Source organism: Bombus terrestris, chromosome 3 (genome assembly GCF_910591885.1).
Source record: "Bombus terrestris chromosome 3, iyBomTerr1.2, whole genome shotgun sequence".
Taxonomy (NCBI): Eukaryota; Metazoa; Arthropoda; class Insecta; order Hymenoptera; family Apidae; genus Bombus; species Bombus terrestris.
Window position 1 is genome coordinate 13,183,263 of NC_063271.1, and position 26,272 is coordinate 13,209,534.

The 26,272-nt window shown below is 34.2% G+C and overlaps 1 protein-coding gene across 1 annotated transcript in view; it reads left to right on the plus strand.

The window, feature by feature from the left end:
- LOC100650315 (division abnormally delayed protein) overlaps nt 1-17,218 on the plus strand; it is a 249,546-nt gene extending 232,328 nt beyond the window's left edge. Inside the window, exons 6-8 of the mRNA XM_003394613.4 lie at nt 2,905-3,049; nt 11,488-11,695; nt 12,673-17,218. Of these exons, the coding sequence (XP_003394661.1) occupies nt 2,905-3,049; nt 11,488-11,695; nt 12,673-12,779 (460 nt within the window). The 3' untranslated portion in view covers nt 12,780-17,218. The remainder of the gene's footprint in view (nt 1-2,904; nt 3,050-11,487; nt 11,696-12,672) is intronic.
- The last annotated feature ends 9,054 nt before the right edge of the window (nt 17,219-26,272 follow it).

Here is a 26,272-nt window from a genome sequence, read left to right on the forward strand (position 1 = left end):
ATTGTAGCTTCCATTCATACGCTGTAATATTACTTTTTATTTTTGCTATGGTTATTTGGCGAGTTAAAATGCATAATGGGGGAAATCAATTTATTCCTACTTATTATGAGATGATTTTATATCTATGAAAAAATTTTTCTTATAAGAAAAATCATTCTGGTGCAATAAATTTTGAAAGGCAGATGACTTGTTTCTTTTAGTCAAATGATTATAATTCAGTCAAATGATATTAATTGTTTGTTGTCCTATTACTTTCTGATGGCTGTTTGCCGAACTTACTAGCATTCACATAAAAAATATGCATTATAACATTTTTGTGTCGTTAAACCTCGATCGCTATCGCTGGGTTTTGAGTTTGGTTATATTTAGTTCTAAAGTATCTAATTTTAATTTTTGTTTTATATTTGTTTTTTACATTCTCGATAAATATTATGAATGGTCTTTATGATGTAAAATATACAATAGAAATTAGGCTGAAGTATTTTGAAATGAAGTAACTTATATCTTGAAGGCATGCGGATCAACTGGACGATATCAATTAACGATTAAGCATACATGTTAAACTACCTTTTATCGTCAACTATTTTAAATATCAATTTCTTTTTATATGTGACGTTGATAGGAGATTATTAGAAACTGAAACTCCATCTGAAAGTTTTTGAATTTCTTTAGGACGTACGATCATATCGTAAGTTTCGTCTTTAAGATTATCCGAACAGTTTCCTTAACGAGCCACGGTTTATGTCAGCAATTCCCAGCGGGTTCGGTCCGCTCTATAAACTAATTTTCTTAATTTGGCTTTTTAACTTGAAGCAATCTCGGGAGAACTTCATCTTAATCCCTGAACGTTGCGAATTAATTTTCTATTGCCAGCAAGCTATAAACGGTATTTCGCTACAGCTATTTGAAAGCCATAATATAATTATGTATTTCCGCATTCATATTCACAGAGCATTGATATATAAATAGATCGGATCGTTGTGTCAGTAATTTTAATAAAAAAACGTTGATCCTTGTAACACAAAGAATATAGATTAATAGGAAAAATACGTGAATTAGTACGCCATTAATATGTTAATCCGAAGCATTTAATGGAACGAGTAACGCAATAGTAAATCACAAAATTATACAAACTGCAAAATGTTGCAAATGAATCAGTGATATATCACAGGAAGGCCACTATAAAAAAAAGCCTCATTCAACCTAAATTTCGGTATTATTTGAATAAAATTCGGAACGAAAAATGATTATTTGAATAATATGTTGTTTTATTTGACCGTTAGATAAATGTTATTTTGAAATAATTGCAGTATTTTATTTGAACAAACGACTGACTTTTCTCTGAATTATTTAACTGTTAAGTGAAGCAATTTTTTATTTTATTTGATATCTCACGTCTCAGTAAATGTTTCCTGAAATAATCTCTTAAATAGGCTTTGATTCTATCCATTCAAAATATAATATTTAAAATTCAATTTAATATTTTACTTGATTTCGGACAGGCACCAAAATTACTTCTTCCATTATTTAAAAAAATAATAAAACTGCTAAAATTGTTATTTTTCATCTTCATTTTACATAAAATCTTCCCTAGCCTGGTTCATCCCTTATAAAATTAACTTTAACTTATATATAATATATAAAAACATTACTATCAATGTGCGTAATTTCCTTACAATTTTATACTGAAAACATTTCTAAAATACTCAGCCTTTTCTTGCCTGTTGAACCAAGGCAAAGTGCAGGGTATAAAAATTCGATGATTCGATAATAGGAGTACAATCATTGACCGATTACCTTAAAAATTAATAGGAATAGGGATCGTCCGGTTTTCCATTCAAAGAAACGTGACAGAACGAACGTAATCATTGATTCCTTTTGTCGACCAATTGGCAGTGGGAGATTGTTGCGGTCGGCCAACGAATCGGAGTTGGTTCGTCTTCTACGAACACCTCATTAAGATTGCAACAAATGTATTCGCGTGCAACGTAATCTACACGACGTCCGGCTAAACCGATGAATTTATCGGCAGACAGAAAGCGAGGGGTGGAGATAGAGGGAACGCTCGATATCGAAGTGGCTACCATTCGATATTTATCCAATTACCATCGCACTCAACGGAAATCGCGAAATCGGATTTACGTTTCCGGAAAACGCGGTGCGTCGCCGCGCGGAATTTACAGTCGCTTAAAATGCAAAAGGCCGCGGTTCTATCTGCCGTCAAAACGTTTTGATCCCGCGGATACGGCCGATGCTTGATATTTATTCAATTACACCGCGATCAATCAACAGTTTCCATCGTCTACTCTCTCCGGAGAAAATGCGCTGCGATAACAATGTAACGTTGACGTGTCTTTCGACGTTACATATCTCATTGAATAGTAAATTTCCGTTTAACCTACTTATCGAGCACATTATTCGTAATATGGATTAGCCTATGGAATTATTTCGTCGTATCGAAGAATATATGTCGCGCCAACATTGTATTATTTTTATAACACAGATAATAAAGATACATGGCTCTTCGAAATTATCATGTGATCAGAGCTAACAAATTTTCAGATCCTGGTGCACAATTTTCTTTTTTTTTTATTTTTTTGTACGACTTAATGTTATATGTAACGAATAATTGGCTGCTTATTATATTTTCGTAATCTCTGCGAAATATACATGTATGTATACTTGTTCTAAATATGTATACATACATATACTTTCAGGTTTGTTTCAAGCTTTTACAATCGTGATAGATGAGTATCATAATAACGCTAATAAAACTTCAAAACGTTTTGTATGACACACGTAAAGCATATGCAAGTGTTGGAATATTTTTGTGAGCCTGTGTATGCACGTGCATATCGTCATTAGCAAGCCAGTTAATTTCACATATTTTCTCGTTATTTGCAGATACACAAAGACGGTAGCGGATTCGAGTTTGATGGCGCAGAGGTACAATCCTGAGTTCACCATAACGACAATGTCGCCGACGACAACTTCCTACGGCAACGCGAACACCAGCGTGCTCATTGACCAATTGAGGCACATTAATCAGGTGAGTCCACGTTCAACCGTAATGTGTTCGTCGACTCAGCCTTGGCTGACCGTGTTTCCGATTGAATTGTCTCTCGTTCACATCCTGTTTTCGACTTGCGACTTCGGATTGCCAGATAGACGAGATGCGCTTACTTTGTTTATTGCCGGTTCGATATGGTCGTCAACTTTGTAATTAAACTTGTAGGTTTTTATACATTTATGGGTTTAAAGAAATGAAGATATACATATAATATACAAAAACGTATGAAATACATAAATGAAAGTATTGATTATTTAAAATATACAACAAATATCTACTTAGGTTCTATATTTTTTCTCTTATTTGTAAAGATCTGAATTGTATGAATATAAAAATATGAAAATTTATAAATATTCATAGTCTACCAATGACATTACATTACCAGTTTTTGAACTTTCAGAGAATACGCGTAATCAAATTATACGTACAATAAGTGTAGAAAGTGTTCGTATATTAATCTATTTTAAGAGACAGATCGGAGATTTATAGTTTAACAAAATTTTTCAGATATCCGAAAATTATGTATTTATAAAACAAACATTAATTGCGATAAAACAAATAAAATCACATTATTAAATTATTGTCAATTATATAAATTAAGTGATGACTTTTTGTTGTAATTAATTTATTAAATGCTTATAATGACGGACAAAACGAAGAAAATATTATTTAATTTTTTAATTTTTTGTTATTTCTTATTATTTATTTCTTTGGTATATTTATTATTAAATTTTACTTACACGTAATATTAAAAAAGAAATTAATAAGTTTTTCATATTTTAAAGAGTATTTATATTTGATAACGGCCTGTAAAAGATTATTGGAAAAAAGGAATAATTTGTTATAAAGAAACTAAGAAGGTATAATAGTTACTACAGCAATATTTATTTGTTCCCGAGGTTTGACTCTGATGGTAATGGAATTATTTAAAACATCTAAGAGAAATTATTATTATTTAATACGATATTTTAAATAATTAATTAACTAATTATAAAATTTTCAATAATAAATTAAATAATGCTAACTGATATTAAATTAAGTCAAATAAAAATTATATTATTTAATTAATAATTATACAATAACTGTTTCGTGATCGTATTAAACAGTATAAGCAATATTACATACAAAATTTAACAGACAGGCAATATGTTAATATCAGTTACAATTTTCGTACTAAATATATGAAATAACTGAGGAACTTCGCTAAACTTAATATCTCAATTATACTTGCAATGAAAAGAATCAAAAAGCCAGCTATTTAAAATTAAGACCGTAAAATGTAGAACGTTAAACACAGCGTCCGGTATAGCAATTTCTAAAGAGACAGTTGGCGAACCAACATTCTTAATCCTTCTCCAAGGTGCCTTTATGCTTCGGTATAATACAATAGTAGCCTCGCGGTTGTAATTACGAACGAAACAGGGCATTTCTCTGCACTTTAGCTTCGCGTAATCTTGTTCGTGATTATTAGCTAAACGCGAAAATCGCTTTAAGCAAATGCGGATAGCAGCGTTTAATCCTTCGCAATCCAAATGTACCTTCCGGGCACAGACAACGTCAAGCGTTGTGGTTCAAGTGTGCTTCTGAGACACGTGAAAGTTTAGACTAACATTACTCGCAGATTATGTATAACATTTTATAACAAGCTGCAGGATATAAGAAAGTACACGCTATTCCCTGGAATAATTTTTACGTTATATCATACAGGGTATCTCACGCAACTGAAACAAGTTATAACTCTGGAACGATAGGAGATAGAACAAAATTTCGTTACGTGAAATTGAATTGTTCCGATTGATAGATTATAATCTGGTATAGGGTACTTGTTCCGAAAGCTGTAACATTTTGAGTAATTAAACATCTTCTCAATGTTTTCAAAATTACCTCTGGTTAAAAAAGAAATTATCAATCTATTTTTAAAAATATAGATGATCTTAAAATCTTCAGAGTACTATCAGTTCCAGAATGGATATATTATATTATTCGTATATTCGTATATTGCATGTGTTATTCGATTGATTTTACTTCATGAAATTTATTCCTATCTTCTACCGTTACAAAGCTATAGCTTGTCCTGGTTACATCGAATATTCTGTATATTGATATTCTACAAAATATATATTGTAGATATTGTAGTAGATATTCATAACCGGAAGGAAACATTTAAATATTATCAGAATATCATAGATATCCGCTCTCTTTCCTTCCGCGAAATCAATCTTTGAAAAAGATTTCAATTATTTGTACAAGTAAATAGCAATAGTAAATTCATACTATAATTGATATTATAAGAAATAACATTTTGGTAATTTAAATAATGGAGAACAAACGTTTAATAATTAAATGATCATAATATTGTAGCTTTTTCTCCCTCTTTGTTTCCACACTTCAAATTTATTTATATACATTGTCATGATTACTCTGTAAACCCTCAAATCAATTTGTTTTCCCTCCGTTACTACATTTAATAATCAATAATTAAGCATTACAAATAAATTAATAATTTAACTAACAACAAAGAAAAGAGATGAAAATTTCAAAGGCAGCACTCGTCATATGGAGAAAAAAATATTTTAGTAAACAATTTTTCGTTTCCATTAACGCGAGTGACATACTCTCTCCGAAAGCTATCTTACTGATTGTGAGATTATCCTTCCATTTCTTCCTTTTGGGATTGCAGGAGATTTTCTACATTTACCGCTCTCATTTTCGCGTCAGAAACACTATAATAATAAATAAATACTTAGCGAATAATAATAGTATAATAGTAAATAAATAAATACTTTAAATAAAATACTAAAGTTATGGCCTCATCGACTTTCTAATTTTAATTTCTTCCTTATGAGAATTTCTTGCAAATATAATTAATTTTTCTATAGCATTAGTACGACCAAATTATATTAGAAAATATAAAACACCAATGAAACTGGTAGCAATCTCTAAATAAATACGATATTCTGACATTCTATTACTTTCGATGATCTCTAGTCAACAACATGTATTTATTTCTACAACATCTACAATAACTTTCCACAAATTTCGGCTGTGAATACATAAATTAATATTTTTAATATTTAAGTCAATTCTTCCTCATAAAGGTGCCACAACATGATGGCAGTTGATCGCTATTTACATATTTTTATTAACTAATTCTGTAAAAACATAAAAATTCCAATGATACGTACCGAAATATCGGGATCCAAGAATAGAATAATTATGGAAAAAAATATAAAAATACGTTATATGTACATATTTCGAAAGACAACATTCATGTACCACTTTTTACTTTGTTTAAACGGATATTATTTATATGTTATTTACAATCTCAAATTTGTCTCAATTGCGAAAAATGATAATTGAGTCTTGTCTCATACTACAAATGAAATTTTAGAATACATATATCCTACATAAAACGAATGATAATAATATATACTCATAAAAAGTTTCTATAAATATTCAAATATTTTCGTGAACTTCTGTATTTAAATTCATCAAACTTTTTCCTTATGATGGACTAAGATATTAAAACTTCATTTTCTCTATAAAGCTCTTCTGTGACATTCTTTGTCCATTTTCCCTACCCTTTTATATTATATGAAATATTATATGTTTATGAAGACAGTCATCCGTGGTGGCGAATTCATAATCGTTAACGTAAACCGGATCCGCTGACAAGCCATTGTGTGAAACAAAAGGACGGCAAAGCGTTAGTAAGATATTTATCGCATGCTAATGGAGACAGACATTTCAGCGCATTTCCGGACAGGAAAGGGTTGCAATTAGTTTCAAAGTTAGATTAGTCCGCGTAGCCATGCGTAAGACGTATATACGTAATAAGGATTTCATTAATTACTGATTTCGTGGAACGGAAACTTGTCTCAACGTGATTTGCTAGATGGAATATATCAGCGTCCGTTTAAGGCTGATAGCATTTCAACAAATGTTGAAATCCTTCGTATCTGTATGAATTTTCACGTTACTCGCGTTTTATTTTTTCCATGTCTTAGCTAATTGGATCAGTGAAACAAGAACACAGATCATTATTCTGGGAACGTATAATTTCTAGCAGCTTCGTTACTTTCAGATGTTTCTTCAATTTGACAAGTGACATATTGGAATGCGAAATCTGACTTCTCTTCATAGTATCGTCATAATGCTAATAACATTTTACTAAATATATTATTGTATATAATAATAGCGACAAAGCTTTCCGTCAGATCTAATATTAATAAGACATTGAAACACCCTCTTCATTTCGTTTCCTTCAGATGTTTCTTCAATTTGTCAAGTAACATATTGGAATGCGAAATCTGACTTCTCTTTGTGGTATCGTCACGATGTTAGTAATATTATATTAAATATATTATTGTATATAATAACAGCGACAAAGCTTTCCGTCAGATCTAATATTAATAAGACATTGAAACACCCTCTTCATTTCGTTTCCTTCAGATGTTTCTTCAATTTGTCAAGTGACATATTGGAATGCGAAATCTGACTTCTCTTTGTGGTATCGTCACGATGCTAGTAATATTATATTAAATATATTATTGTATATAATAACAGCGACAAAGCTTTCCGCCAGATCTAATATTAATAAGACATTGAAACACCCTCTTCATTTCGTTACCTTCAGATGTTTCTTCAATTTGGCAAGTGACATATTGGAATGCGGAATCAAACTTCTCTTTATGGTATCGTTACGATGCTAGTAACATTCTATTAAATATATTACTGTATAATAACAGCGACAAAGCTTTCCGCCAGACCTAATATTAATAAGACATTAAAACACCCTCTTCACATTTATCTTAATAAACACTACTTATCATAGTTAAAGTTCAATTAAGCTCTAAAGACACTTAAATTTCGTGTCGTTTCACTTGCATTGTCGTGACTCCACTTCCCTTAAGTATCACGTTAAACGCGTGTGTCGTTTCATTTGTATTCGTGCTGGTCTCGAAATTAAATACAACACAGGAAATACTCTCGCGAACAAGTAGCCGCTTTAACCGTCGTGTACATGAACACACAGTTACCAGACACCCATAAATTACCTTCTAATCTGGAATTATTCATACGAGCCGCGAGTTGTGTAGCCGGTGTGCGTCTGGCGCGTGGACGTCGAGCACAGGAGGAAGGTGCGAAAGATCTGTCTAAAAGGTGCGTGGGTGAGATTGGTGCTGCGAGTCGGTTCTGATTGTCCGTGATTGGCGAACAGGTGCAAGCGGCAGGTATCTGATATGTAGGAAATCGACAACGCCGACGCGTCGAGTCTCTCTCGTGAATGCACCGCGATCGAGTGTCTCGAGTGAGGGTTTTATGCGTCCAATTGTGAGACGTGCGTTTACGGAATACACGTTTGAATGATTAATAAGGAATGTAGATACGCGATTGTAATCGTAGTTGGAATGGGTAGTTTCATTGGAATAATAATTCGTTAAATTATTCAGTATTAGCTTCCTTTTTCCTTTTTATTATTTATAATTAACAGCAATGAAACGAAATTAGCAAAAGAACAAAAACTTATGATTATAAATCTACTATATAATTTAAAACATTCTAAATAATTTAGTAACTCTTGTACGTATTTAGAATTTTTTAAATTATCCCGTATTGTCGCTTTCACGTTGTATTACTGTCTATAGGTAGAATATTTTTTGCATGGGAGAATGTATCTGTGATTGTGTGAACATAACGTTGCATAGTTTATAAAACGGTTAGTTTTTTCCTAATAAAGTGAAGAACATAATCTGTATTCGTTCTCGTGTTGATATTGAAATATTAGGTTTTTCAAAATGTTCAGGATTAAAACTAGGAAATACATACTAGGAAATACTATAAAATATCTGCACCAAATATATCAACCTTCATTAATTTAAAACTATATAATAGTTACAGCATCAAATCTTATTAAAATCAACAAGAAATGATACCTACGCATAGTTATAGTTGATCTATAGTTATCCATATATTTTACATTATTTTGCAATCTGTTTCTGAGCACTTTACACGATTGATTCGATTGTACGTGTGTATTTATGCGAACCATAATTGGATCTGAGAAGCCAAATCGATCAACTGTGCTTCATATTATTCAGATACATAATTGGTATTTAACATTTCAAAGAAAAGTCTTATTTTCGTAAAACTTATTATTACGTAGAGATAGGATAAATAATTATAATATAATGTTTGCAATTGTCATTGTACTATAGATTTTAATTTATAGAATTGATGAACGCGACTCACTTATAACAGATGCTGTCACGAGATTGTAAAAGATCTCGAATTCTGAAGAAAAGCCCAGCCAATTGCGACGTGCAACGCAATATTTTAAATCGTTCGATGTCCATCATCGGTTATCCGTCATTTCACGAGGCATCTTCCGACACTTAGGTACACGTTAATTCGCATGTCTAGAAATCAGGCAGGTGATTTGCGCTCGTTGCGTGTACGACACCTGCACACCCGTCAACTGCGGCATATCGCACCTGTGTAATCCAATTTGAAATTATACAGAGCCAGAAGAAGGTGACGGGCGCGTAACGATACGTATGACAATGTGCGAACTCATGAATCATTTATAAGCGAGTTCACGCGACAGCGTCGAGTATGAATACTCTGGGGTCGATCTTCTATTTCTTCTATTTTCCTCCGCTGGGATAAACGTTTACCCAGTTGCGATTTACATACATATAATTCGTGCATGTTGCATATTGCTTAACGTAACATCGAACGTGCTGGATTTTAATTAAACAATTCAACTAGATTGGAATTTTCAACAACGTTATTAACATTGTGGAACCGCCCGGAAAGGGAATACTGTAAATTCCAATTAAACTGAAGTTAATTTCGACGAGCAGAAAAAATTCCGGCGTAAAATTCTTCGTGGAAATGTATGGAAAAGAAAAAGATAGTTAGGCATATGGAGTTCCCTATGACGTTGATGATATATTAGGTTGTCCGAAAAGTGTCTTTCTTTTACAGACACGTTTTTTACAACGCATCTTTATACAAACATGAAACCTAATCTGTTGAACGTTGATAGAACAAAATAGATCATACGTAATTCGATAAAATAATATAAAATGGAAAATGTGCATCCATTATTTCCTTATAAAACGAAAGAAACTTTTCGGGCGACCTAATATATAATGTATCCAATTTGAATATATTTATAAATCTATCATTTCTGGGTAACTGTTACACAGAGTCCAATTTTGGAATAACACGTGGGGAGTGCATAAAATGTAAATGCAAAGACCAACAAAACAAGTTTCTATACCTCTGCATTGATGGACATTTATAAAAAAGAGGTCCAAGGAAAATTGATCATCACCTTGAATTTTAAGAGCAACTGTTTTTTGCTTGCGTCGTATTCTATTCGTCACGAGGACCAAATTTGTCAAAGCAACCACAAGTTGCAATCGGCCAATCTCTTGAATAATAATGTTAAATTTCCATTGGCTCCACTGACATTATTTATAATATATTTGCATCTTGCAGTCAGATAGAAAGTAAATAACGTCATATTAATGAAGAAACTGGAAATTATTTCTTAGCGCGTGAGACAGTCCATCCTATATAGCATTAAAGCACCTACTTTCGTAATCTCAAATTATTAAAAAGTTACGTACTATGTAAAAATAACCTCAACCGAGCAACAGTTGAATTGCATCAGAATGGGCACGATTTGATGCCATTAACTTTTTTGCAGGTGAATAAGTACAGGACATACGAATAGCAATAATATTTCCTGAGCTAGCTTTCGGCATAAGCAACTCTCATATCGACATTCGACATGCGTCGTTCAAATCATAAAGAAATGTATTTCTATTTAGAAGAAAACGTATCTAGTAAACCTTCGTAGATCACAGTAAAGATTCGATTCGTTCGAAATAGTTATCAGTAGATTCTCGAAACTTGCGAGTACTGATTGCGAGGTGCGAAATTGGTTTGTGAAGATCAAATACCTGGCAAGTGTAAAATGAACGAATTTCGATTCATTCTATCGCAAGGTGCGTCCTCGCTGATTTTTGTAAGCAGTTCACGAGCAGTTGGTCTTCTATTTTTCATTCGTTTGTATACTGTTCGCAAACATAGTCGTGTCACAGAGTAGACACGAAATGTTTATGAACATCTTGCAAACGTTATGTTATTCGCGGACAGTGTTTGTGAACTGTAGTCTGTAAGTACGTGCCTTTATGAGTACCGTTTGATTCCTATGAAGCCTTAAATATTGGATTTACTTTGTAGGTATACGTACATATTGAGCTTGATGCCATCGCTAACGTTGGTCGATCGAGCGATTCAAATCGTCGATGAATTTCTCTCAGCTTTCTGAGCTTATTTATCCAAGATATTAGTATCCAAGATGACAATCATCTGTAAACGTTCCCTTTCCTTTTTCGTAGATCTTGCAGTCTCAGTTGGCGTCGGCACCGGATAGTGGAATGCTGCTCGCCGACGAAGCTCTGGATGGTTCAGGAAGCGGTGACAGGCCAATATGGAGGAAGAAAGGCAGAGGAGAAGATGCCGATAACGATGATGAAGATGAACATGGTGGTTATGGTCACGAAGATGAAGAGGCATCTGGATCAGGAATGGGCCCTAGTACACCAGGTATAGATTCGAGATTTTTCAAATTTATATTACCCATTATTATGGTTTTGTCCTATTATCCTGTACGGTTTCATACTGCTATTCTGTCTACAAATAGCGTTTTTTTCTTCCTTTTAATGATTTTGACAGAGTGTCGTTAAGTTATTACGTAATAAATGTCATTTTCAAGTTAAAATTTCCGGTAATAACTTGCTTCGAAATAAAAATTTGAAAAATGAAAATAAGGTAAGAACTTACAGGGCTCGTTGTTGTTCTCGACAAATTGGATGAAAAGTTTTGTATTCGTAAAGAAAAATAGTTAAAAAATCATACTTTTAAAAAGGTAAAGCCTTGTTGCTCTAAGAAAATAATCAAACTGGTATTAAACTGTATGACAAACTAAAATCTTCTGAATTAAATAATATACAGAAGAAAATAGTTGTGAAATATTTTACGATTTTAAAACACTCGAAACAAAATCTGGTATGGTAGTTTATTATGCAACCTAATAATTAATTTAATCGAACGTTTGAAAACATATCTACTAATGTAACTTTCTTTAACAAGTCGTTCAAGCTGCTCATTTTCCCGAGTTAATTCTGCATGTTGTAAAATATAAATATTCTTTTGTGATAAAGAGATACACATTCATTGTCGAAGAGATATAAAAAATGAACAATTAATGAAACAATCAAATAAATTTCAAATTTAACAAATAGCTGTTAAAAAATATTGATAAAAAATTTTGCAGACAAAAATCTGATAAATCAACTACAACGACAGCAATGTTGGTGAATTGTAATCTTCATCTCTAGAATTGTTTCCAATTTTTCTGTACAAGACATACGCTCTATCTTCTTGAAAACAATGGCAGCATACAAAGAAAGTAATACGACGTCGTACGGTTTCACTACCACGAATATTTTTCATTAATATTGCCACAAAATTTTAATTACGGATTAATCAATCAAATTAATCGAAACTAATCATTGTTGCAGATCCAATGTCGAAGACGAATCGTGAGAATCCAACCACGGCAGGAGCATCAAGCATTCTCCTGTCATCCGTGACAATGGCGATCGCCTGTGCATCGCTGATCGCTTAAGTTGAATGGAAGCCGGCGTGAAAGAAGGAGACGACGTTTCGACGACCTAGACATGGATGTAGACAAACGATTTTGGTGCCCGCGTCGGCGAACAGGATGATCCTGCTCGACACGAGGGATCGATCTAATTCCGGAACTTACGAATCTGCTTTATAGATATTTATCGTGCCGCCTAAACGGAACAGCTGCGAGGAATGTCCGGAAACAACGGAGAATCTGTTTTATTGTTCGTGGCTGAGAATCGATGTGCGTCGATCGATCGAACGAAGACTGTGTTTCGTATTCGAAGTTCGAGAGCAAGGTTCTGAAAATCGTTCGCGTTCGAATAATCATTCTGGGCTCGTTGGCCGACGCGATTGAATATTCGACGAGTGTCGATACAAAGCTGAATAGACATTTTTCCGGAAGATCGTTCCACGCATGGAAATCGTCGTAGGCTAGGATAGGATCTGATTATCTGATGTCGAATGGCCGGAAACAAAAGTGTAAGAAAAGAGTTGGACTCTTGGTCGAGTATCTGCTAGCGGAAATCACCAGCAATGGCGTGTCCTGCCTTTAACGATTTGCCAAGAATCGAGCCACGAAACCGTATGGCTGGTACGAGGATCGAGAGAATACTTGAACGATTGGAAATGGTGCACTGAACATGGAAGAACAACGAGAAAACCGATTCTCATCTGTCGCGTGTCATGTTGCTCGCAAACGACCACGGAAAGAATTATATTTAACGAGGTGAAACTGTGTCGGAAAGAATTAAGAAGCCGAGTTAGCCGAGTTGCTTGTGTGAGAAAAGAGCGTTGAGAGTACAGTCAAGCGAGACAGAAGGTCAAAAGCAACGTGCATGTAAAAATGGTCCCTTCCTGTTTTACAGGAACATGATAACAAGCACGATGACCATCCGGCGAAACTGACTGCACTGCGATTTCACGAAACGATGGAAGGTTGCTTTTCTATGCAGCGCATCTTCTTTTTGTCGAGAAATTAGAAAATTGAGGGGGAAAAGAGAGACCTATTTGTACGAAATTAGAGCCAGACGAAAAAATTCCAGGAATAATCTTCGCAGAATATCGCGTTACATCTGCGGGAAATCAGATTTGATAATAACGCAAAGCGACGGATGGTGAAAAAGAACAATACCGCGCTTTCGGACGAATAGAGAGCAAAAAGTTTTGTCATTTATTTATGCTATTAAAAGTGATTCATAGAAGATTGCTGTATTTAAAAATCTACAGAAAACTTTCTGTACAGTGAAATAAGGCAAACACCGCGTAAACAGACAGACACGACTCATTCTAACGATTCTCATGCATTCGAATTGTTGTGCAAAATGCGTGATTCGTCGTTCAAAAAGTTATTCGTATTTATTCACCTATGTATAGATATACGCTACGCTTTGGAAATGTTCTTTTTCACCGGAAGATCGAACGAGACGAACTCGGAAAGAACGAGCAAGCTACAATCACGAGCAATAATCGTCGTCGTTGATGCTTCACTTTGCTGTGAATACTTTCCGAACAGCGAGGAATCGCCGTTAGGCAAAATGTACGGCGTTTGTGTCGCACGGGGAAAAATCAAAAGTGTCTTTCCTTTTTGAAAATATCAGACGACAGTTGTAGCAGCATCAACAGCAGTAGCAGCGGTTCCAGCTTTTAAGCGATCCGACCAAGTCACAGAGCCGAACAACGAGACTCCGACCCTTGTGCCTCGCGTTTTGCGCTGTTCTTCGTCACGCATGAATTGCCTCTCGTTCGCGGCGACGCTTTTTGTCGTCGACGTCGATACACAGACTAATCACGGGGTCATCCCCGTCGGTGATATCGCGCGTGCATGCCATATATCAAAGCCAACTGCCAAAACGCCAGTTACGCGGCCGAAGCTACTTTCTCGTCAAGCGATCCGGTGGTGGTACTTTGAATTTCACATGAAACGAGCGTCGCCTTCCGCTTGCATCGTCTCGAGACGGTCGTTTCCAAGGATAGTCACGAGAAGTTTGACGTTAATTCTATCTTTACGAATGCGACGTTTCCGCGCCACCGTAATCCCCACTTCAGCCATTAATCGCCAATAACGTGCGTTCCTTCTTCGCAGATGGAGCATTCGTGGAGGATCGTTTCGACTTTTTATAACTTTTTGAGTAGGATGCGTACGGAGTGCTTGATACGCTGTGATTAATCGTACGAGAGCGTATAAAAGATCGTACGACCGATTGGATATGGTCGAGCGAATCAACGATTCCTTCTTGGACGTCTAATCGTTGGAAAGGAACTCGGAACCCGATCGCGAATGATTCGAATTGAAATTGCCGAGTGAAAGCGTGGGCTTATCGAGACCCTGACGAAAATAACGATAAAGCGTGATACGATAGTATTTGAGAAAGTAAAACGTGTAGACGTTGTTATCGAGCATTGTGTTTTTAGTCCTTGAGGTACTAAAATTGTTTGTAGCCACCTGTCCAGTGCCATAATTTTTCCTATTATTTCATAGAAACGCAAAAGATCATCCGTATTATTTGACTCTGTTGTCTAAAATTCGATGTATCGTTTTCCGTTGATTCTATTTCTACTATATTATACATTTAGATATCGTCAAGTGCCAAAAAGCAAGAAGAAAAAAAAGAACGCGAAGTAGAGCGCTATAAAAATTGTCTCGCGATCCGAAGCGAGAGCAAGTTCCTCGACGCGAAAACGCTTTAGACGTCTAATCGTAAGCTTCGAGGCGGACTTAGATTTTGGCGGTTTGCTTTTCAATTAAAAACAAAAAAAAAAGAAAAAATGAAAAAAAAATCGACTTAGGCTAGTGTAAGGAAGTAGGAAGAGCTAAGGAGACAAGAGCCTGTCGGTGTAACCTCGTATGCGTCGACTCGTATGCGGCCGCACTGATTTTGTACATTTGATTTTTCGGATCTTTGAGGGTTAGTGCCTTTTTGAATATCCCTAGCCGTGACGTCGTGTCATCATCTCACGCCCGACAGAAGGAATGAGAAAGCCATCGATATAAATACGACTGTACAGGGCATTCATGCTGAAGAGAACGATGTGTGCGCGTGCGACCTTCTTTTCCTCCTTTTGTAATTTCTTTCTTCTCTGACAAGAAAAGAAAGGAAAGAAAGAAAGAAAGAAAGTAATTTGATTTAATCTGAGGTGATCGAAATATCCGCTAGTGTAACGCAAGAAACAACCAACGCTTTTGGAATTTCGCGTTAGTTCGAACAGTCGAGAAAAAAAATTTCCTTGTCAACTTAAAGATATTGACTAATCGCCGTCTTAGATAGGGTCCAGACTGTGTTTCAACTTAAATCGACGCGAACTTTGTAACAAGTAGACTTTTGGACCGGAAGGCTTTTTTTCTATTATTAATCGCCGCGTAGTTTACTTCTATAAAGTTAACTATATGAACGATAAATGCGATACGCGGAAGAAACTAGTCTATCGACCAGCGCGGATAAAATTAAATTATTTGCTAAACGCTAAAACGAGATCTTCACAGATCGGGCGAATTTTTTCACACGAACCGTTCTATCGACACTCTTGCACGTCCTACCAGGATATAAAACCGCTTATCGATTGACGTCTCACTTTTTATTATTTGATCTATATGAACAACCGAATAAGGAAGAACGTCCAGTAAGGATTATTGTTAGTTTGACGAATCGGCTGGCGAATCCGACTCGTTCTAGGTATCGATAATAATTAAATACCGAAATAATGAATGAATTAGCTTGGTATTCGAGAATATCGTTTTATATTCAACGAGCCTTTGTTATCTCAAAAGCCGTAGAATCGTTTTAAAGATACGTGATTATAACAAAATTTGATTAAAAGTAAATCGTGATAATTGAAAGTAAATTCGATGATGTATCTTCCGAGCGAACGAAGATATTTTTACGACGCAACGCGGCCACGAAAGATATAGAGAAAGAGCGTTTGAGTTTGAGAAACCGATACACGCACTCTTTTAAAGTCCAATTAATTATACAGTCGACGTTCGACGCGACGACGGAGAAGCCCAATTTAGTACGACTCGGACATAACTGTTAGAATTTATAATTGTAATTATTCGATGAATAATTGTTATTATTCTGCTTGTCGGGCGAATTTAGGCAACGAGCGAGATAAGTGATCCCTAAAAACTCGCCACGTTACTCGTGTACGGCTGCGTGACCCTTTTTATTGCGGAGATATTAATATATATCCCTTTTGACGGCACACGCCTCCTGTAAATTGTATGGAGTCGTTTTAACACGACATACGATGACGAAGGAAGTGGCCTTACATTCGATTCCTTCGATTCGTGTTGTTTCGCTTCAATTATCAAAGCATCGTTGGGACACTATGAAATCGATCACCTATTTATAATGCTCTTTGTTATACATGTTTTGTGGTGCTACACTGAATAAAAAAAAAATTGCGATTAAATAAAAGTGATATATTTAAAACAAACGAACTGTGTTGATACTTGGAATGCGACGGTCTCGCTTCTTCTTGACCGCGATCTACACGATCGGTCGATGTCGTCATCGTCGTAAACGAAATTTAGAAAAATTTATTTCTTGCGAATAGCAAGTACACGTGGAATCAGACGAACGGTTGGATCATTGAATGAACTTATTGTACTCGTTTAAATTGGCTCGTTGAACGTTGAATAGCTCCGATGGCGAATTTAATTAAAGCGATACACATTAGCCGTCTAGCTACAAGCGTCCAGCTGCATGTCGCCCAGATACAAAGTATAAAGCGTAGAAATTAGAGGCGAAACAGAAACGCAAGAAACGCACAGAATCCGTACTTAATACGCACAGACAATTTCTCACCCTCTAATTACGTGTCATCGCGCTGTGTCGTGTCTGTGTTTCTATTAAAGTAACGCGCCACCGTCAAGCAAACTTGCAAGACTCCAGAACAAGCAAACCGCGTAAATCGCACAAATTTAAGGCCTAATTCAATGTTTCTCGTATTACGTTAATCACGGTAAAACAGCAAATGCATATTACACTTTGCGAGACTGCATATGTAAGTGGAATAAAAGAAAAATAAAACGTATACAGACTGTCTGAAACGCGCCTATTTCGCGCTATGAAAATAAGATTTGCTAAACCGTTAAACGTACCCACAACGCGCCCGTAACGAGAACGGAATTAAAAATAGAATTGCTTTTACGAAGAAGTAATTTACATTAAATCGTATCCGTATAATGTGATTTACATATACAACCATAGGGACGCGTTTACTCGTGTGAAAGCGTTAACGAGTTTGGTCGAAAGTAGAGCTTAATTAACCGGATTAAATACGCGCGACCGGCAATTTATTACTCGAGGAACATTCCAGCTAAGGCTTCGGAAGCGGTCACATCCCCCATTTTAACAAACGCTGATCAATTGACTCGTCGCGCCGTCACTCTTTAACCCTTTGTATTTTAATAACTGATTTTAATAGCTAGTTTGGGTCATCATGCTAAACAACCATCAAACGATATAAAGAACCTTCTGCTTTTTAATCCGTTCTAGCTAACCATCGTAAATGCTTCTTTTTTTCAAATAAACATCTCAATTCGTACAGTCGAAAAAGAAATAAAGACTGAAAATAGAAACATCGAACTATCGTCTTTTAGCGAGAAATAATTTTACATATAAATATCGGATATGGATTAAAATTATCAGAAATAGTTCAGGTTTTTAATTTACATTTCGTCCGATATTTGCGGCACGATCGATGGCAAAGAGGAAATGTCGCGCGATTAAAACTTCAATTTCATCGTGGTTACTCTTAATTATACGATGACATTTACGACACGGCGAGACATTTATTAATGTTGCGTGGTTAAAACGTTATTAGCAAATATCATTCAACATTCCATGCGAAACTGCGTACGTACGTTAAAAACATCGTGAAACCCGTAACGCCGGTGCTTAACCGAGAATTGCGCTTTCAGTTTCCAGAAATCCTGTTTCGCAAACGTGATAATTTTGCGTCTTAACGAAACTTTATATTATCCAGCATTTAGAATATCTGCGAGATAATTCGAGAAATTTAAAAAATACACGGCGTTCCGTTAACGCGCGGCAACGAATTTTAATTAAACACGGAAACTTATTTAACATTTTAAATTTTTAGTAATCGAGTTTACAACCGTTGACATTTTGCTTACAGATACTTAGCAATTATCGCTTCTATCAAATAATATATTCCACTTTCCTTCTTCTTTTTCTTCTTTTCTCTTCTTCTTCTTCGTTGATATCGATATGAAATTATGAGTATGATTTACGAGACACGTGAAAATACGTAAAGTAGCAACGCAATTACAATCTACGCACAAGTATACAATTATTCGAGGCACGTTGAAAAATTTTGAAAACGAGCAATATCTTTCGAAGCAGTGAAGCAACGTTTAATTTAAATCAGATACACTTCCCGAAAATAATTATGTTTCTGAAAGAAAAAGAAGCGATTTACAAAACTGCTTCTTCAAACACATTTACTTATTTTGACGGCGATGTTCATATTGAGAATTGTCAGTAATGGTTTCGATTTCCTTGAAAAATTAACGTGCAAGATAACCAAATATGTACGAATGGATAATAACAAATACCATAATAAAATAGATTTTCACCTTATGTAAAAATGTCACAATGAAAATGTCTTCTTGTGAAAATATTAAAGCGCCTCAAATCGTAAATAGCTTTGTATGATATTAACATATTTAGAAGAATCATTTTTCTAGAATATATTATACAAAATTTAATTATTCATTACTTTTCTATTGTTACACGTTAAATTTTATAGATTTTGTACAAATAAATTCAATACAACATTCATTAATTATAAACAATCTTTTTGATATAAAATGTAATATAAGATGTTTTATTATTATACTTTTACCAAGCAAATCAAAATATTGCGTAACATTCAATTTGTTTTCACGAAACGTACTTACCTATAATCCACATTTTACAAATCATTTCTCACATTCGTAGGAAACACATTTCTATATTCAATTATTCCGGAATAATTTATTAAAATACTTTATTCGAATAAAATAATCCATTTGAATAATATACCAAGCGATACTGAAATAAAATCCATTGAAATTAAAGAGTTATAATCGTATCTACCAAGTATGATGCATTTAATATAAAAATATGTTAATACGTTAATATAATAAAACATATAACACTGCCTTATACGCACATAACTGACGTTAATTGTGACCCAACCAACGATTATATGTACAATAATTTACTAATAATCTACTATTTATATACTTTAACCGTCTTCATCATCCGATATTTATATCAATTACCGTATAAATCATATAAATATCTGTCTAATTTTCTCCAAATCAGTTAATATAACTTATCGTACGAATTATAATAATTTGAAAACCGTAAAATATTCTTCGTTCATATTTTTTCATTAACTGATATATCTAGCAGATCCACGAATAACCAAGGAGGAACGAACGATATAGAAAGAATTAAAAATACTATTTAAAAACTTAATGGAAAATAAAATATATCTTCGAAATAATTACCATTTCTGGATCGCCTTCGATGTCTGAACAATATTTCTAATCCGTGCAAAACGATGTTTATCGTATGACTCACCGTACTGCGTGTATCTTACAGAAACACGATAATCGATTGCGTCTTGATCCACATGGAAGAAAAAGAAACAATTTCTTCCCGATTTAAAATTCAAGCTCGAACGCTGCGCAACAGCCAAACGTCCTGCTCTACGGATTCGTCTGAAGTTTCTTGCACAGCGCAGCTTTCCTGTAATTTTTCCACGCGTAAGACAAATAAACCGCGGAACGAACGCGCAGTCTGGACTCTTTCCGAGGATTATGGTGAGCAAACAGGGAGGAAAAGAGAGGGAAAAGAAAATGTATATGAACAAGTAAGAGTGAGAATGAAGCTGAGGGAGCCTGTATATAATAGTGAATGCGTGTTGTATTTATATGTTATACGCGTAATATACATATATATATATATATAGAAACATATACATATACGTATACATACATATATATATATATTAATACCGTCGACCTAAGAGCAATCGTAACAACAGTGGAGAAAGTAACGCATTTTCGATCAGGTAACCAATTAATCGTAACGTAATTATCACGCTAATTTACCGTTGCAAATAATGATGCCGTAAGCAAGGTAATTCAATCCGTTTCCTTTTGATTCTGTCAGCCTTTTGCTATTCTAACGCTACGTTCGATGCGAAAAATTGAATTATACGATCCATTTCAGAACTCCATTTATTGAAATGATATTTTACTTAATATGAATTAAATCCATTTATTTGGGCCCTCTTGCACGATTGAACTAATATTATTAAGAAAATTTTACAAGTCATCAGTCACAAGTTATTGGAATCAATGAATCCTTCTGCGAAACGGTAACACGTTCAATAATAAAGCAAACACATACGAGATAACGAGTAAACTTTACGAATGAATCATTGTAAGCGATTTCACGTAAAACTGTGATGTTATAAAACCGTAGCTAATAGCCTACAGCTTGTAACTTGTCAATTCACTAATATTATTAGTTGATAAATTATTGTACAAGAGAGCCTACCGTAGAATGCGAATTTTTATTCTGTGAACGAAAAATCGCAGATAATATAATAATTAATGAATTTCTATTATACAGATTGTTATACTGTTTGCTATTGATGAGTTAAAATAAATGAAGTTCTACTGTAATACATACATATAATTTTTACCATTACGTTATCTGGAAAGTTTGCAGTGTTTTTGACAATCAATATATTATTTTATTGTAAATTTCGAACGACTGGAATTCTGTTTCGAAGTTGAAGAATAAATGCAAACATTATAGAGAAATATCCGGAATCGATTAATAGGAATAGTTTTGCTTTCCTATGTACTAGTTATTAATAATCGGCACATATTTTTTCTGATGTTTTAGTTTCGCCAAAAACAAGCACATTAATGTTTGCTTAATTAATAACTTATCGAAGTATAACGTTGCGTATGTAACACCGAATATAGAGAGAATAATAATTTACTAACAGTATATTATATTACATAAGTTCTGGTGTGCACAAAATATTGCAGAAAGTAGTTGAAAAATTAACTGTTGTCCAAAACAATGAAGCTACTCGATGACCAAAAATTATTGGAAAGCACGATGCATGCATTGTCCGATAAAATGGTGGTTTGATGTAGATACATTACCTCTAAATATTTTTTTAATTTCTCTACGAATTTTCCAAACAAGGCAATAATATTAGACGTTTCGATAATCTGGAAATTTAATTAAACCTTAATTAAACTAAAAGTTATACTTCGATGCAAATACAGTCTGAAACCGCTGTATTTGGACTGTTAATTCGCGCAATGGATGTCATTGAACATTATAAGGCATTGGGTTAACTCGTGTAGCTGTCTTTTGACATTGACACAATACGCGACAAGCAACGTAGAAGCGAAGATGAACGATTCGTCGCTACTGTTCGTTCGCTAAATCGTGCCAATTGTTTCAAAATGGAACTCGAAACTCGCTTCATAATCGCAACAATTTCGCTTCATAATCGCGGCCGAATTCGTTTCGCTTTGAAACGAAAAATCGGTCCTCCTCGATCTTTCACTCGACAGAAACGTTTTTCACCCTTTTGAGCGATTTGTCTGCCTCGTTTCTTTTCGCAACAGCACGATTATTCCGCTGCAATCGCAATTTCAAACGATGTAAGGAAAGAGAAACGAAATTTAACAAAGAGAAAGTGCAAATCGATCTTGGAATGATTAACTGGAACAATGGCGTTAGCGGGCATCAATGAATTCGATGAAACGAGTTCACAAGTGTTTCGTTTCATGTTCAAGAGGTTTCGAGTCTATCTCCTCGCGTTTGTATATATACACGAATGGACAATAATAAAGCAAAATTGAAAACTGGATTCTCTGCGCGTGTGCGTGTGTGTACGTAGACTGAATTTGATTGAACTATCATTTTCGGATATACTCGTATACGTTGTAAAGAAGAGTCATTCTCGTGGCACGCGTTAGAAGAAAAAGCTCGGCCATTAAATTTCACGCTTCCTCCCCGCTCTTCTTTCTTCGCACTTTGATTAAAGTTTCGATTAAAAGTAAAAAATAGTCACGGCAATCACAGTTAGGAAAGGTTTGTTGGTTTTCATAGCTCTAAACGTACCTACAGTAACGGGCAGAAAATGTTTAAATAGGTAAACGATATAAAAGACATTATAATTTTACAACACTGTATTATATTTGACAAGAACTATGAATAAATACGATGTATACGGCAGAATGGATGACTTACCAATAGTAAAACGTTTCAGTGAAAACTTTTCTAGTACGAAAGTTATTACGTAATACTCGTATAGTCATATGTACAAGTAGCAATTTTGAGTTTCCTTTTCCTCGCAAAACTGTATATTATTTTCTTTGCTAACTTACTTAACTTTACATAATAATCTTCAGTTTCTCCTTTAAAATAGCGTCATTCTTTCTTGAGATATTTTCCTTGGGAAGCAATCAAAGGTCGTCAAGGTAATTTCCAAAAGAGATACGCAGGTTTTCCATCGCAGTGATAACGTTATTTACTCGTTAGATCGTAATATATGAAATGGTCGTTTTCGTCAGTTAATATTAAATATGCATTTATCTTTGATCAAAATAAATTTATCGGTCGAAGTACTGAAATCGACATAGTTTCGTCATCGGGACACGATGTTTCTGATATCAATCTCAAAAAATATTATTTTTAACAAATCGTATATGTAGATTATCAGAAAACGTAAAGTTTAGAAATGTCTCGTCGTTTAAGTCATTGTATACGTTCTCGTCATTGACAAGAAATCATGCCTCGCGGAACAAGGTAAAGTACGTGTATCGACGCATTTTTATTCATTCTTTGCGCACTCTTTTGATTAAGAATCATCTCTGCCGTTGAAGGGTAAAATTAAAGCGTGTTTCGTCCCCTTTACTTTTATAGCTCATAAATCAAATAAATCGTATTGCGTTCTTCATTATCTTCGATCATTACCTACTTACGTTGTTTTGTGAGTAATAATACATTTTCATGAAACTTACCAGGCTTAGATTTAAATAATGCACGGATCTTATCGACGTCTTATAACCATCAACAATTAATTTCTGATCCTAGATTCCGTCAGGAGTTTGTTAGGAAACTTGACCGATCAATTATTACGACTAAATACGTAGCACTTACTTTTTTCAACGTCTCTTAAGGCTTCGCTTCAAAGTTACGATGTATAAATTAAAGGACGACCTTTGTCCATGTTTATTCTCTTGCAGAAAATTAAAACGAAACTCTAACATCTTTAATGATGTTCAATATATATTTCAATTTTCCTAAACAAAATATGTTTATGCACGCATATTTGTTACAACATCGTAACTGTTCATGTTACTAACTAACCATTTAACTAAATTACGAAGTTATAGATCTTGTGACAATAGTTTGTTTTATAGAAACGATTAATTTTCATTCAACAATAAGATACAAATGATTTTTTATAATACCACCATGTTACTCGATACAGCAGAACGCGTTATTATCTAAAAAGTCGAAAAGTTTGACAAGAGTTATTTTTGTAACGAATCCTTCAACTAGCATAACACGTACGTTATCAACGAATTACACATAACTAAATATTTCTAAAATAATTCCTAAGGAATTTCACAATTCTTTGTTACGAAGATTACTGGCAAATAATATTTGAAAATAAAATTTTTCAAAATCATATATAAAAATCAAAAAATATTTAATTTAACAATATTAGACAATTGATGATGTTTTTAGTATACAAAAATAAAATCCACTAAATTAGCATGTACGAATAACTATTTTCACGTAATATTCGTAAAAACCAATCCGAGCTCTCCAACTACGAGCAAAAACGCTAATTGCGTCGCAATGACACTGGTTCGAGATCGCAGGAAACGGATCCACAGAAATAAAGAAATTAGGAATCGTCTGCGCGATACGATCGCGTCTCTTTGTGACGTAATAAAATCTCGATAAAACAGTCGCCTTTACGTTCGCCATTTCGAAGTTTGCTATTTGTAATACCACGGTTCTCTATGCAATTACAAGGATCGATCCGTACTATCCGATACACAGAAGAACGTCGTGCCATTTATTCTGTTATTTTTCTTTCTATCTGTCTGGTCTGTGTCACAGACGCTCGAAATGATACCGTCAAATTACATTTCGTCTCATTTACTTACGTCGAAACGTTTCGTTCTATTGCGATACGTCTGTCTTGCGAAAGATTTCGTGAACGCAAAACATTCACGTCCTCGCAGGAATGAAATCGAAACATTCTCTGTTATGATGAAATAAAAGATTGCTTTGTTGCTTATTTTTAACGTTACATCTGTATCAAACTCGGCCAGATTGATTATTTGAATTCAAGTTTTCAACCTCTCTGATAAGTTCCTTGAATTTAAATAATTTGATTTTTCGTGGATATCTGATAGAAAATATGGATAGACTAAAACGACGTCGAAGAGAATGATACGCGAAAAACGAAACACGAGATTAAGGAATTAAGGAACCATTTACCTTAGCTCTATTTGAAACTTGAAAGGATACGTCGAATTAAGTAAATAAAAAGTTTTATATCGATAAGGTGATATCAAGTTGATTACAGTCAGGTAACGTGATTAGTCTGAACGAGATCTTTTATTTTAAAAGTGTTCAAAATGTACAAAATGTCTGTCTTCTTAACACTTTGATGACACACTTCGTTTGAAAAGATTCATCTTTGCCGAGCTTATTTTAACGAGAGGTCGATCATGGATACAACATGATTGCGTAGTACATTCCAATGATTCACTTCCCTTAGTACATACGTGCAACATTTTTATAATTACATGAAAGTACACGCTGTACATTTATATCGTTATAATCGTCTTTGTCTGCTATTATGTAAAATGCCTCGTTAAAACAGATCTGTGCCTTCTTTTTCACTGTATATGTTTTTATCGTGATTTTTATTATTTTGCATATTATGGAATTATCTATTCCATAATCGATCGAAAAAAATAAGACAGGTATACAAGAATATTGAGTATCTATACTACCTATCAAATAAAATAATAGGATAAGTAAATATAATAATGATTTTACAGAATATAAAAATGTAAGATAACTTATACAGATATGAATAACAAATAGCAATCATCAAAGTGTTAAGTTGAATAGAAATTTCATTGCTATAACGAAAAAAATTTATCAATTAAGCTTTTTGTTTGCGAGATATGTAAGTAGATATTTGTCAACATATTTGCAATATATTATTTCCCTGTTTATAAGTGTCAATATATACATTCACAGATATGGGTAAATAGAGAATGCATTCAGATGTGTATGGAATTACATTGTTACACATTGTCTAACATACACAAATTCTTTACTCATTATTGTATTTCCACTCCATCAAATATTCTTACAAGGAGATATAAAAATTATATTT